The following is a 15,813-nucleotide window of genomic DNA, read 5'->3' as shown; positions in this document are numbered from 1 at the left end:
CCCAGGCCCAGGGGATCACTCTCACCCCTCGGCAGGCCCAGGCCCAGGGGATCACTCTCACCCCTCGGCAGGCCCAGGCCCAGGGGATCACTCTCACCCCTCGGCAGGCCCAGGCCCAGGGGATCACTCTCACCCCTCGGCAGGCCCAGGCCCAGGGGATCACTCTCACCCCTCGGCAGGCCCAGGCCCAGGGGATCACTCTCACCCCTCGGCAGGCCCAGGCCCAGGGGATCACTCTCACCCCTCGGCAGGCCCAGGCCCAGGGGATCACTCTCACCCCTCGGCAGGCCCAGGCCCAGGGGATCACTCTCACCCCTCGGCAGGCCCAGGCCCAGGGGATCACTCTCACCCCTCGGCAGGCCCAGGCCCAGGGGATCACTCTCACCCCTCGGCAGGCCCAGGCCCAGGGGATCACTCTCACCCCTCGGCAGGCCCAGGCCCAGGGGATCACTCTCACCCCTCGGCAGGCCCAGGCCCAGGGGATCACTCTCACCCCTCGGCAGGCCCAGGCCCAGGGGATCACTCTCACCCCTCGGCAGGCCCAGGCCCAGGGGATCACTCTCACCCCTCGGCAGGCCCAGGCCCAGGGGATCACTCTCACCCCTCGGCAGGCCCAGGCCCAGGGGATCACTCTCACCCCTCGGCAGGCCCAGGCCCAGGGGATCACTCTCACCCCTCGGCAGGCCCAGGCCCAGGGGATCACTCTCACCCCTCGGCAGGCCCAGGCCCAGGGGATCACTCTCACCCCTCGGCAGGCCCAGGCCCAGGGGATCACTCTCACCCCTCGGCAGGCCCAGGCCCAGGGGATCACTCTCACCCCTCGGCAGGCCCAGGCCCAGGGGATCACTCTCACCCCTCGGCAGGCCCAGGCCCAGGGGATCACTCTCACCCCTCGGCAGGCCCAGGCCCAGGGGATCACTCTCACCCCTCGGCAGGCCCAGGCCCAGGGGATCACTCTCACCCCTCGGCAGGCCCAGGCCCAGGGGATCACTCTCACCCCTCGGCAGGCCCAGGCCCAGGGGATCACTCTCACCCCTCGGCAGGCCCAGGCCCAGGGGATCACTCTCACCCCTCGGCAGGCCCAGGCCCAGGGGATCACTCTCACCCCTCGGCAGGCCCAGGCCCAGGGGATCACTCTCACCCCTCGGCAGGCCCAGGCCCAGGGGATCACTCTCACCCCTCGGCAGGCCCAGGCCCTGGGGATCACTCTCACCCCTGAGCAGGCCCAGGCACAGGGGATCACTCTCACCCCTCAGCAGGCCCAGGCCCTGGGGATCACTCTCACCCCTCAGCAGGCCCAGGCCCTGGGGATCACTCTCACCCCTGGGCAGGCCCAGGCCCTGGGGATCACTCTTACCCCTCGGCAGGCCCAGGCACTGGGGATCACTCTCACCCCTCAGCAGGCCCAGGCACTGGGGCTCACTCTCACTCCTCAGCAGATCCAGGCACATGGCATCACTCTTACCCCTGAGCAGTTCAAAGCATTGGTAGTCACCCTCACCCCCGAGAAATGCCAGAGCTTGGGTTTTGCACTCACCCCTGGGAAAGTTCAGGCAAGGGGTTCTCCTCTCACTGGAGCACAGGCCTGGGAACTGGGCATCCCTATTACTCCAGAAAGTGCCTTGTTGTCAGCTGTCACTCTTACACCTGAACAGACCCAAGCTTTAGGTGCCCCTCTCTCCTCAGAACAGGCTCAAGCATTAGGCATTTCTTTCTCTCCAGAACACTTCTGGAAATTTGGGGTCCCTCTCACCTCAGATAAATTCCAAGAGTTTCCCTTTGAGCAAGTGCAAACTTTGGGAGCCCCCTTCATCCCAGGACAATCCCATCCCATGGGTATTACTCTCATGTCTGAGGAGGACCAACAATCAAGTGAACAGCCCTCACCACTTGGGGCCCACCCTCCTTTAGAACAAACCCTGAAAGTTGGGATCATTCCTGTTACTGATAAGTTCATTATACCAGGTGCTCCTCACATTTCTAAGCAGTTCCCCAAATTGGCTCCTTCCAGTCTTAGATCATTTCAAAGATTGGCTCCTATTGCTGAGAAGTCCTCTGTATTTGAGTTCTCTTCTACTCCTTTGCAGATATCAGGGTCTCCTCTTTCCCAAGCCCCTGGGAAATTGCTAGGAATGAGAATTCCTTCTGACCCTGGGAAGCTCCTGGTACCACAGACTTTTCCCTCTTCTAAACAGTCCCTGATTTCTGAAGGTCAATCCACCTCTGTTCGGTTTGCAGCACCAGAGGTACCTCTGGCCCCTGGGAAGCTTGCACTGGAGACCCTTCTTCATGCTAGAAAGTTCTTGAGAGACTCTTGGACTCCTCAGCTACCTCTGATATCAGAGGACCCTCTTGCCCCCAGGCAGCCCTTTATATCTGGAGTCCCACTCTCCTCTGCACAAATTCCCAGTCTCTTGGCTCCTCTTTCCCCTAGGGAGCCCTTAGTTCCTGGGACCTCTTCCATCCTGGAACCTAGACCCTTAACACTCTCTGAGAAGCCCCAGGCATTCCAGCCCCCTGCCACCTATAAGCAATCTCTCTATCTACAAGTCCCTTCTCCTCTTGGGCAGGATCAAGCTTCCCCACTATGGATCCCTCCCATCCCTGGGCATCCTCCAACACTATGGACCTCCCCAACCCCTGGAAAACCCCAGAAAGATATGTCCTCTTCTGTATCTAAGAAAAGTAAGGAAAGATTAGCAATCATTTCTTCTCTGAAATCTAAATCAGTCCCTTTTACTGCTAAGAACTTCCAAATATCAGAGGTCTCTGACACTTCTGAAGAAATCCAGACACTCCATGATACTATTGCCATGGAACAATTTCAGTCCTATCTCACCGATTACAGGACACCAGTATCACAAGCCCCTTACATTGGTGGGAGGGCCCTTCCCCCTCTCACGAAGCCTCTTACTACTAAACTACCCAAAACATCACAGATCTCATCTTCTGAATGGGACCGGAAAACCCAGTTCCCCCCTATAGACAAGTCCTGGATACTGACTTCAGATTCAGTTACCAAGAAACCCAAGAGGATGGTGCCCCCTTCCTCTCCCCAAGAGCTCAAAGAGCAGGGGTATTTTGTTGATGTGGAAGCTCAGAGAAAGAACCTGATACTCTTAAATCAAGCCACAGAATCTTCTGGACTCCCTTCACAGCTACACACAACAGCTAGGAATCTCATAATTGAGACCCTTCATACGGACACAGTTCGGCTGGGTTACCTATTCCGCAAGTACATTGCTTACAGGCTGATCCAGCGTGCAAGGTAGATGCAAATATTGAATGTCCAGTTTTCTGGTTTAGTCCTGATTTCAAATATCTTCCCTTCATTGTCCTATAAGTATATATGTGTCTGTCATACTAGATGTTCTAGAATATTATCTTATAGAAGGTCTGTGGAATGAAGCCTATTTAAGATACCAAAAGGAGATATAATCTTTTGGAAATAAAAAATGTCATATAACATGATCTATTTCATCGATTTATATCTCTAGTAGAGATGCTAAGATACATTTTGTGGATCATGGATGATCTCCAAAATATCCACTTTAAAAGCTTGCTTCCAATTATCCTAAACTTCTAAGTATTTTAAATTTCTTTCATCTTCTTGGGTTCATCAAAAGAGGTATGATTCTTAAAATGGGAGATGGCAGGTTATATACAAGGTGTTGCCATGGCGACTTTGCTGCTGAAGTGACATGGAGGAAATAGATCCTGGTCTTGATTTTTAAAAATTGCAGAAATAGGGAAAGTGACAATTGTGCTGCTACCTTAGCATTTATGTTTGAGGTTGCCACCGTATTATTATTGTGGATATCTTTTACCTAAAATTATAAGATGCCAAACTAAAACTATACTAGAAAAGGTTATCATGAATATTATTCATTATTATTTATATATCATTAATTATAGGAACAACTTATACCATTTATTCAACAAATATTTATTGAATGTGGCAAGTATTGTATTAGGGTCTAGGGATACAGCAGTGAGTAAAACAGGCAAAGTTACCCTGTTCTCATGAAATGTACATTTTTGAGGACTGAATTAATGTGGGAACTAAGGATTAGAACAAGGTACAAAAACAGACTTATTCAAGACAAAATCAGAACATGTATTTATTTATTATTCATTCTTTCAAAATTTTATTTAAATTCAAGTTAGTTCACATATAGTGTAGTATTAGTTTCAGGGGCAGAATTTAGTCATTCATCAGTTGCATACAGTACCCAGTGCTCATTACATCATGTGCTCTCCTTAATGCCCAGTGCTCATTACATCATGTGCTCTCCTTAATGCCCATCACCCGGTTACCCCATCCCCCCACCCACCTCCCCTCAGTTTGTTCCCTATGTTTAAGTGTCTCTTATGGTTTGCCTCTCTCTCTCTGTATCTAATTTTTCCTTCCCTTGCCCTACGTTCATCTGTTTTGTTTCTTATGTTCCACATTTAAGTGAAATCATATGGTATTTGTCTTTCTCCGACTGACTTATTTTGCTTAGCATACTCCATCCACATCATTGCAAATGGCAAGATTTAATTCTTTTTGATGGCTGGGTAATATCCCATTACACATGCGCACGTGCACGCACACACACACACACACACACACACACACACACCCCACATCTTCTTTATCCATTCATCAGTTGATGGACATTTGGGCTCTTTCCATAATTTGGCTATTGTGATAATGCTGCAATAAAAATGGTGCATGTGCCCCTTTGAATCACTTTTTTTTTTTTTAATCCTTTGGGTAAGTGCCTAGTAGTGCAATTGCTGGGTTGTAGGGTAGTTCTATTTTTAACTTTTTGAGGAACATCTATACTGTTTTCCAGAGTGGCTGCACCAGTTTGCATTCCCACCAACAGTGCATGAGGGTTCCCTATTCTCCGCATCCTTGCCAACATCTATTGTTTCCTGAATTGTTAATTTTAGCCATTCTGGCAGGTGTGAGGTGATATCTCACTGTAGTTTTGATTTGTATTTCCCTGATGATGAGTGACATTTAGCATCTTGTCATGTATCTGTTAGCCATTTGGATGTCTTCTTTGGAAAAATGTCTATTCATGTCTTCTGCCCATTTATTTTTTAAGATTTTGTTTATTTATTTGACAGAGAGAGAGGCAGCAAGAGAGGGAACACAAGTAGGGGGAGTGGGAGAGGGAGAAGCAGGCTTCCCGCTGAGCAGGGAGCCCAGATATGGGCTTAATCCCAAAACGCTGAGATCATGACCTGAGCCAAAGGCAGATGCTTAACGACTGAGCCACCCAGGTGCCCCTCCGCCCATTTTTTAATGGGATTTTTTTGTTTTGGGGCTTTATTTTTTTAAGTGGGCTCCATGCCCAACACAGGGCTTGAACTCACAGTCCTGAGAGTGAAAGTCACATGCTCTACCAACGAGCCAGCTAGGCACCCCAGGTTCATAATTTTTAATAATATTTTGTACTTTATTTAAAAAGGCCCTCTCCACTCTGAGAAATATACAAAATTCTTTCTAGGTTCTTTTTGATACTTTTATGGTTGGTTATTATCTTTTTTGTTTTACATTTAAGTCTCTGATTCGCAACTTTCTGTTGAGAAATATGATGTGACTTTTTTCCACATGGCTACCCAGTTGCCACATCACTACTTACAAAATAATCTACCTTTTCCCTACGGATTTGAATGTATCATCATAGATTCTTGTATCATTTAGGTCCATATATACACTTTCCATTATTTTTTGTTGATTGCATAGAGATGAGTCACTTCTATTTTTTATTATTCATTGTAGTTTTACTGTTATGATGACGAATCTTTGGATTGTCATTAGTGCTGTTTGCCAGGACTTTTTCAATGAAATTTAAGCAGAATTGATATATGTCATTTCTGGGCTGAGCTTGTCATTGTTAGTTTGAGACCCTCCAGAGTCTCCTTTTCCTCTGACATAACCCACATTGTTCAAGGTGATGGCTGTTCAGATAGCCTGTGTCCTTGAGAGTATACAATGAAGCTCACTCCCTGACGAACCATGGTGGAGTCGTAGTATGAGCAACAGATTTTGTTGTTAGCCACGGAGATTTACATTGTTCTTTCTGAGAAAGTTGCACTTTCACTAGAATTTGCATTTTCAATAAGCACCACCAATACCACCCCCATCACCCCTGCCCAGATGATTCAGTCCAGGTGATCAGGGTCCACATTTTGAGAAATACTGGTATTGTAGAAATAGAGAAGATTTGGATTTGCTTCCCAAATCTGATATTTATTAATTGTATAACTTCAGAAAACTACTTAACATTGTTCAGATTCCTTTTCCTCTCCTGTAGAACAGAGATGGCAAAACACTATCTGTTCAGAAGGCTCAAATGTGGTGGTATACATTATAGTAGAAAGAGAGTATATTTTTATGACTGTTCCTCGAGATCCTATGTAACATCTTCCTATGAAGCCTTCTTTATTCCTCTTGTCAGTATGAATTATGCTCTCTTTTTTGCTCCAACAGCATGTTTGTATTTCTATTTAGCATTTATTTCATTCTCTTTGACACAGTTAATTTATTAGTCTCCTATTCTGGCTTGTAAGTGCTTTGAAGGCAAGGACAATGCCTTTTTCACAATTGTATTAAGTACTTTCTATATGTCTTATACATATCAATACCAAAATTCTAATATTAAAATAATATATTAAACACATCTATATTAATAAACAGATTAAAATATGAAACTATTAAAATAATATTAAATATTAAAATAAGCAACACTATTGTAACACTAAAAAACTCTAAAGTGAATGAAAACTTGGCAGCCATATAGATTTTTGAAAGTTTGGTCATATAAAAAACTAGATTAAGGTCTCATTAAGCAAGTCTCCCACCCCTATCACATCCCACTCAACTTACTAAGTATGTAACTGAAAGTAACTAGGCCCAGGTTTGCTGAGTTAGGGTCAGTCATTATATCAATCTCATTCTTGTTTTTTTCAAGAAACAATATAATCAGACGATTACAAGCCATCCAAAACACTGGGAAAGGTTATGAGACCCAGAACCTCTTCATAATGCTAAGCAGAATTGATGACTACCAGAAAAAGATGATGCAGGTCTGGACCAACAAGCAGAAGTCTTTAGAGCAGAAACGGAATCAGTGCCTGAGGAAAATGATGCTCTTATTTAGCCAGGTAACTTGTTTCCTATTACCCCTCCGCAGTGTGTTGTAAGAAAAATGAAAGTAGTAAGCTTGGAAAATAACATTTCCCTGGAGATACCATGTATATTAGTCTCCTAGGGCCACTGTAACAAATTACCACAAACCTGATGGCTTAAGACAACACAAATATATTCTCTTACAGTTCTGGAGGCCAGTTCATGAAATCAAGGTGTTGGCAGGGTTGGTTCCTTCTGGAAGCTCTGAAGGAGAAATTTGTTCCATGCCTCTCTCCTGGACTCTGGCAGCTGCTGACAATCCTTAGCATTCCTTGGCTTGTAGCTGTATAACACCAACCTTTGCCTCTGTCCTTCCCCAGGCCTTCCTCCCAGTGTGTCTTATGTCTTCTCTTCTGTCTCTTATAAAGCCATGTGTCATTGGATAGAGGACCCACCTGGTTAATCCAGGATGATCTTATCTTGAGATCCTTAATTACATCTGTAAAGACGCTTTTTCCAAATAATGTCACATTCATAGATTCTGGGAAACATATCTTTTGAGGAGTTCACCATTCAAGCCAGTACAACAGGACCTCAGTGAAAACTCCTAACTTGACAACAGGGATACTGGCTGGACTCTCTAGATGGGAAAAGATTAGAATAGGGGAGACTTCCATAAATGCTCAACTCCTTCCTAGTCAACCCACTTCTACCAGCCTCTAGATATGAAACCTCTTGAAGTCACCACTCTCCAACTGATTCATGGTGGTTACTTCTCTCCTCAAAACTATCAGAAAGTGGGGTACCTGGCTGGCTCAGTCAGTGGAGGATGTGACTCTTGATCTCAGGGTTGTGGGTTCAAGCCCCCCATTGGATGTGGAGATTACTCAGAAATAAAATCTTTAAAAAAAGGAGATAAGAGTTTATTTAACTTGCTTACATAGCACCAGGCACAGAAGATCCTGTTAAACTCTGACATTCACTAATTATGTCCCAGAGCTCATCTGAGATAACCATTAATATGCTTTGGGAGTGATAATGACCTTGCAAAAAGTTATAAAGCTGAGATTAGAGTTCTTTGCTCTGGGATTACATGCTTACATTATATGCTCTAGCATGGAATTCTAGAACATTCTTAGTGTTCTAGGAATATTTTATATCTATATATCCTTTTCTTCCACTAAATTAATTTATAAAATTACTTAGTGCTTTAGAAGGTACAAAGAGATTTTTTTATCAGAGCTGATCCAAATCAGACATATTCTAAATTTTCCAGAACAGTTATATTTCAAATATTAAAGCTCTTTGACCAAAAAAAAAAATGATATATGGCCAATGTAGGTGGAATAAGGCAAGCTGAGTTGGCAGTGTCATGACCTGTCTAACAGGATGAATAAGGCTCTGGGGCCAGGGGATCAACAATCTAGATGACGAAGTGGTTATCAAGGCATAAGAGGGGAGAGGAAAAAGCAAAAGGGAGAAGAGCGTAGAAATGAATAAATACCTTACACTGGTCAAGAGGTTGGTTCTCCTACCAGATTGTCTGGGTTCAAATCAGCTCACCACATATTAGCTAAGAGAACCTGGGCAAGGTCTAAATTTTCTGAGCTTCAGTATCCAAATATAAGATGAGGATAATAACAGCACCCACCTCATAAGATTTTGTAAATAACAAATGAACTAATATGTAAAAAGCATGTAACATTCAGCATGTATTCAGTAAGTGTCAGCAATCATTAGATTTGCACAATGCTTCATAATTTATGAGGTGCTTCCATAGATACTATCTTATACAACACTCACAGCAACCTTGTGTTATTATCCTTGTTTTAGAAATGAGAAGAAAGGTGCAGATAAAATTAGCAACTAACCCAAAGTCACACAGCTAGGAAATGAGAGGACTAGGACTACAGCTTATGCAGGACCAAGGGGGTTTTCTGTTTGTTTGTGGGTTTTTTTGTTTGTTTGTTTGTTTTTTAAGAGATTTATTTATTTGAGAGAGAGAGAGCAAGCAAGCAGGAGAGCGTGAGGGAGAGGGTCAGAGGGAGAGGGTGTCTTAAGCAGACTCCACGCTGAGTGCGGAGCCCCACTTGGGGGTCGATCCCACAACCCTGAGATCATGACCTGAGCCAAAACCAAGAGTCAGATGCTTAACCGACTGTGCCACCGAGGCTCCCCAGGGCCAACGTTTTTATATAACATCGTGGCACCTCTGAAATTGGGTGTTGGAGGTGGAGGTGTGATTGGAGGAAGAGAGAGAGGTTGGAGAAAAAGGATTTGCTAGTCCATGGAAAAGAAAGAGTGATAGTTTAGCTAGGGCCAGCTCAGATCTTCCTAAAGAGTCTGACCCTTTTTTCCCATGGTTTCCTTTTCTGATTTATTTATTTTTAGCTTCAAGGGATGTATAAATTGAATCTTAGTCAACCTATCCCTTTGATCATCGACAAAAAGCAGATACCTGCCTCTACCAAATTTGTTCAACAACCATTCCTAGAGCTGCTAATAGAAGAAGACAGAAAGTCTGACACATTCAAGAAATTTCGGTATGTACTTGAAAAAGACTGACATTAAACCTTCTTTGGATGATATGTGGGACCTAATACTTTTTTTTTCCTGCCCAAGAGTTTCCCCTTCCCCACAATTAGGATATGGTGCAGTAGAGAGTTTAAGGTAGTATTGATTTCCTTAGCCAATTTAACAAGAAGCTTATTTACATATATTTCTACTTAAATATTTAACATCTAATTTTGAGTTCCTTTTAAAAAATGGTTCTGGTCTGCTTCTTGTCTGCTCTTTTCCAGGAATGATGAAAGTCCAGTTTTCCCTTTAGAGGCTCCCCTTTGTAACAATCCCAAGATAGGGGCTCTCTTGTTCCTACAGGTGACATGACAATTATGGTCCTGGAGGGAGATAAGCTGATGACATCCCTTCCTTATAATGTGTCTTGGGTGCCTCATTTCACATGCATGGACTTACCCCAAAGATTCAGCTAGGTGTCTATTTTTCCATGTCATTAATTGTGAATGCTAAAGGCTTTAAATAAATTGTTGGACCAGGCAGAACTTTTTTAATAAAGTGTTAGAATTCTTTTTCCCATACTTTTGAACTTATATCTAAATGAATCATAATTAGTGTCAAAAGATTTTTCCAGATGAAAGATTAATTTCATTAATCATATGAGGACATACATTTATAGATTTGTGGAACATTTGTTAATATGTGATGTTCTATTTGAATTTGAACTGTTTTACTTTTGCTCGCTTAATATATTAGTTCAACTTCAAAAAAATTTTTAAAATTTGAAAAATTAAAAAATAAAGCTGGCCTTGTAAAAAAAAAAAAAAAGGAAAAGAAAAAGGAACTGATTTTCCTTACCATGAAACAAATTATTTTAACAGAATGAAGAAACTTAGAAACATTATTTTTCTCCCCCTTTTTTTTTTTTAAGAAAGTAGGAGCTTTGGGAAGGAAGAGGAAAAGAACATTGCTGGGGAAAAAAACAGTTTGGATATGGTCTATATACTCCACGAAGCTAAGAAGATAGTTTTAAAATAGATTACTAGGTGAAGTAATGAAAATGCAGCTTTCAGGGAAGAAAAAAAGCTATTTCAGCAAATTCTGCTATTTTAATCCATCACTCAGTCAACGTGGGCATAGCTAAGGTTCTTCTGTGCCAGAGAGGACATTATAGGACAAGATGGTAGGGAAGAGAGAAGGGGAAAATAAGATTCATATATTTTAATTGGATATGGAGTTCAGGAGAGTTTGGCGCTTTCAATTAGTGTGTCTGATTCTCTAGACAAGGAGACCAAATGGGAGCTATCTGGAATGCTGATCTGTCAACTTCAAGCTACCCAATAACAGAGAAGACAGCAATACATTCGCCCTGGGCCCAGCTGGGTGGATACCCAGATATTCCTATGCTACTCCAGTTAGATGTTCAGTCTACCTTCAGAAAATCTCTTGCATCCATTAAATCACAGTAAGTTAAGGGATGGGAACACTTTGGTATTCGGGCCTTTGGTCATACCTTCTGTTTCCCTAACTTGACCTTATCTTATAGTACCAGGGAGTGACCAAAAGCAGGTGCTTGGTGTGAAGTTAGACATTACTTTTTCCAGAATGCCATATAAATAGAAGTATACAATATGTAACCTTCTGAATCTGGCTTTTTTCACTTAGTGTAACTCCTATGAGATTCATCCATATATTATATGTATCACTAATTCATTCCTTTTAATTTACTGACTGGTATTGTTCCATTGTATGGCTGTACCACATATTTTTATCCATTCACCAAGTAAAAGACATTTGAGTTGTTTTCAGGTTTGGGCAATTATAAATAAAACTGCTATAAAAATTCATAAACAGGTTTTTTAAAAAAGATTTTATTTATTTACTTGAGAGAGAGAGCAAGCGAGGGAGAGGGCACAAGCAGGGGGAGCAGCAGGCACAGGGAGAGGGAGATGCAGACTCCCTGCTGAGCAGGGAGCCCAATGTGGGGCTTGATCCCAGGACCCTGAGATCATGACCTGAGCCAAAGGCAGATGCTTACCCAACTGAGCCACCCCGGCGCCCTACAAACAGGTTTTGGGGTGAATGTAAATTTTCACTTGTCTTAGATAAACACCCAGGAGTGAGACTGATGGGATAGATAAGTGCTACGTTTAACTTTTGTAAGAAATTGCCAAGCTATTTTCCGAAGTGATGTTTCATCTCTACATTTATTAAGCAGGGCTAGTTCTTGTCCTGCCTCTGGATGAAAACCTAGGTGGTTCTGTGACATTTCTGGTAACTTCTCAGTAATATGTTTATCTGGTTAGTAAAATGTCCAGAACAATGTTTAAGTAAACCTTTGTTTTGTTTTAAAGTTGAGGCTTCTCTCTTCCAGCTAAGACTATTACAACCTATAGTCAGAAGGAGGATAGGAACAGCTTATTTTTTCTGGCCTACTGCTTCTGTTCCTACTTTTTTAGCTTGCTACTATGGGACCCTTTAGGGATTAGAGCTCTGAAGAAGAGAGAGAGGAAATGGAAAGTTCTTATTGACTATTACTGTTGTGTTTTCTAACATCAGTGCTTCCTGGATGTGGCAGATTTCTAAAGCTAACTCTTTCATGAGGTACTTTGGTCAGTTCCTTGGAGATCGCCATCACTGGAGATCTCTTATCTGCAGATTTCTTGATCTTGTCAAATATATTTCTATTCTGGGGCATCTGGGTGGCTCAGTCAGTTAAGCATGCGACTTTTGATTTCAGCTCAGGTCATGATCTGAGTTGTGAGATCAAGCCCCGCGTCAGGCTCCATGCTCAGTGCAGACTCTGCTTGAGATTCTCTCTCCCTTCCCTCTGCTCCTCCCCCCAGTTGCACTCTCTCTCTAAAATAAATAAATAAATAAATAAATAAATAAATAAATAAATAAATATTGCTATATATATTTCTATTCCAGCCGGTTGTTGACATTTGTGATACCTCCAGCTTTTCTCTGCTGAGATGTGTTTGCATATTGATGCAGTCCTCCTGGACAGAATCCATGACAACCCTATGCCATCTTTCTTGGGTAGATGTATATATATGGCCCACATCTAGTCTACAGAAAATAGTGGAGCTTACTTTGTCCAGGTAAACTCTGAGGTCGAAGGCTTATCCCAATGCAGTAGCAGCCTCTTCTTTGCTTCTACTATTAGTGCAACTAGCCAACCAATCACTGCCTTAGCCTTTTTTCAGGGACTGAATCAGGCCCCATTCTATGGGCCTCCAAAATGTGGGGGCCTGTGGTAAGTTCTTAGAGTGGAGAAAGGGTAGGAATGCTCTCAAATTCTCTTCTCCTTGACCATTTCATACTCTGAGAGTGAGTTAGATGATTAAGAGTCAATGAGTTTGTAAATCCCAGTTTGGGACTCCTCTTTGAAATCCGGTATCTATTGTTAGGGTTTCCAAATTTAGCAAATAAAAACATAGGACACCCAGGTAAACCTGAATTGCAGATAAACAAAAATGTTAGGGATGCCCGGGTGGCTCAGTCGGTTAAGCATCAAACTTCAGCTCAGGTCATGATTTCAGGGTCCTGGGATCAAGCCCCATGTTGGGGTCCCCACTTGAGCAGGGAGTCTGCTTGTCCCTCTGCCCCTCCCCCAACTCATGCAAGTACACTTGCATTCTCTCTCTTTCTCACTCAAAAAAATAAACGAAATACTTTTTAAAAATACACAAGTGATTTAGTATAAGTATGGTCCATGCAATTTTATACTTACACTGAAAAATTATTTGTTGTTTATCTAACATTCAAATTTAACCAGTCATCCTGTATTTAATCTGGAAACCTTTCCATTGTGCTTTGTCAAAACTTCTGTTTTCATGTGCTACTACATACAAAATATGTATTAGGAGTTTCTAACTTGCACAGTTAGACGCCTGAAAACTTTCAGAGTAGGAGATGGTAAAAACAGTGAAAAAAACTAAGACATTATAGGGAACAGGAGAACTGAAGTCTTGGATTTTTGCTATTTTTTCACTAAAATAGAAACAGAGAAAATATACAGTTTAAAGACATCTTAAATTAGTAATAATAGGCACTATATGATCAATTACTATCTGCCATCCTCCCCTTTTTTTCCTCACTAGAATCTCTTCAAGGTCTTCCTCCCTCAAAAAGGATTATATTTGTTTTACTTTGTGGAAGTTAAAGTACAAACTAAGAGGCTTTCTTTCCCTCTGGGTTTAGTTAGTTCTACCATCCTTTAGATCTCAGTTTAAACAATTATTCTTTCTGAGCTGTCTTCTCTAATTCCTCCTATGTGCTCCCACAGTATCTTGTAATTAACAGTATCCTAGCACTTACCATTCTATATTGTGATTGCCTCATTACTTACCTCCCCTGATTTTACACAATATGTTTTGGAGAGATTAGTTGTGTTGAACTGACTCTACTTTTGCTCTGCCTGCTTTCCTTCCAAAAATATTTACTGACTACTTACTATTTACCAGATACTATAACTAGGCACTGAGATACAATGTGTGAAAAGGGTTTAGGAGATCATAGATGCCAGGCAGAAGGAAAAAATATATGTAAATATCCAGGGCCAATAGCACATTGCTTCATTTGCTTTATCTCCTAAAACAAAAACAAAAACAGGGGTGCCTGGGTGGCTCAGCCGTTAAGCATCTGCCTTCGGCTCAGGTCATGATCCCAGGGTCGTGGGATCAAGCTCTGCATCGGGTTCCCTGCTTGGCAGGAAGCCTGCTTCTCCCTCTTCCACTCCCCCTGCTTGTGTTCCCTCTCTCACTGTCTCTCTCTCTGTCAAATAAATAAATAAAATCTTTAAAATAAATAAATAAACTCTCAGACTTGTCCATACTGAACCTCCCACAATTCATCAATTAAAGTGTAAGTTTTCAGGGAGCTTGGGTGGCTCAGTTGGTTAAGCATCTGCCTTCGGCTCAGGTCATGATCCCAGAGTCCTGGGATCGAGCCCCCCCATTGGGCTCCCTGTTCAGCGCGGAGCCTCTTTCTCCCTCCCCCTCTCCCCCCTGCTTGTGCTCTCTCTCAAATAAATAAAATAAAATAAAATAAAAAGTGTTAAGTTTTCTACCACACAGATTCCTTCAGAAGTGTCTGCTCATGGGTTTCTGCTCCAGTAAGTTGTGATTCTCTGTATTGCTGTCTCTCCAATTTGGGGGGCATTGGTTTGTCCTGTGGCCTCACTTCTCTGAAGGATCTAAGAAGAATTGCTAGCTTTCAGTTTGTTCAACTTTTTACATGTTGTTAGGATGGAGTAGGAATTTCTTGCATATATTTTCAAAAGATTTCTGTGCACTTGCTTTTGAGTTACAAAAATGGGCTCCTATGAACATGTTTTTTAACTTGCTTAAGTGTTTCACTTGACAGTACATCTTTAAAATTTTTCTATAGTAATATAGACTTACATCATCATTTTTATTGATTGCATAATATTCATTGTATAGTTCTATCACAGTTTATTGAACTGTCCTACTGATAGAAGTTTCCTATTTTTCAACATTACAAACAATGCTGCAGCAAATATCCTTGCATAAGTTTGTATACTTATATGGTGATTTCCCCATGAAAATTCCATTAAAATAATATTCATTTTTTTCCAATTACAAAAGCAAGGTACATTCATCATAGAAAATTTTAAAAATACAGATAAGTCCATGCCCAGAAATAACCATTGTCAATATTTGGTCATGTTCTAACGTTAGGTATAAGAAGACTGTCTAATAAGTAATAAGCTATTGCCAAACCCTGCTCTTCCTGGGAGGCATTCTGCCTTGCTAAGGTGACTTTTATAAATAGAGATTACATATCAATTTTACTAGTTTAACTTTGTGAGTTCTGAAGGCACTCTTATTTTCCCTATTAATCATTTATATTCCTACAAATGCATTTAAAGGCAATTTGTAATAAGATTAATTTTCTTGTCTTGTTTCCAGGCTTAAGAAGATTCCCAAGTGACTGTAAAATTAAACACAAGCATGTTGAAGGTAAATTCCAGTGTTGCAGTAAAATTTCTATTTTGCTCTTTCATGTATATGCATTGCTTTGCCTATTCTTTTTTTTTTAAAGATATTTATTTATTTATTTATTTATTTATTTGAGAGAGAGAGAGAGCATGAGCGGGAAGAGAGGCAGAGGGGAAGGAAGACTCCCCACTGAGCAGGGAG

At 42.2% G+C, this 15,813-nt stretch overlaps 1 protein-coding gene across 1 annotated transcript in view; it reads left to right on the top strand.

The window, feature by feature from the left end:
• FAM186A (family with sequence similarity 186 member A) overlaps nt 1-15,604 on the top strand; it is a gene marked incomplete at its 5' end in the record, with an annotated part of 60,974 nt that extends 45,370 nt beyond the window's left edge. Inside the window, 6 exons of the mRNA XM_040641948.1 lie at nt 180-1,449; nt 1,594-3,268; nt 6,972-7,164; nt 9,521-9,672; nt 10,929-11,111; nt 15,583-15,604. Of these exons, the coding sequence (XP_040497882.1) occupies nt 180-1,449; nt 1,594-3,268; nt 6,972-7,164; nt 9,521-9,672; nt 10,929-11,111; nt 15,583-15,604 (3,495 nt within the window). The remainder of the gene's footprint in view (nt 1-179; nt 1,450-1,593; nt 3,269-6,971; nt 7,165-9,520; nt 9,673-10,928; nt 11,112-15,582) is intronic.
• Between the last annotated feature and the right edge of the window lie 209 nt (nt 15,605-15,813).

This window comes from Ursus maritimus, unplaced genomic scaffold (assembly GCF_017311325.1).
Source record: "Ursus maritimus isolate PB19 unplaced genomic scaffold, ASM1731132v1 scaffold_26, whole genome shotgun sequence".
In the NCBI taxonomy this organism is placed as follows: Eukaryota; Metazoa; Chordata; class Mammalia; order Carnivora; family Ursidae; genus Ursus; species Ursus maritimus.
This window is presented reverse-complemented; position numbering and strand designations above follow the sequence as displayed.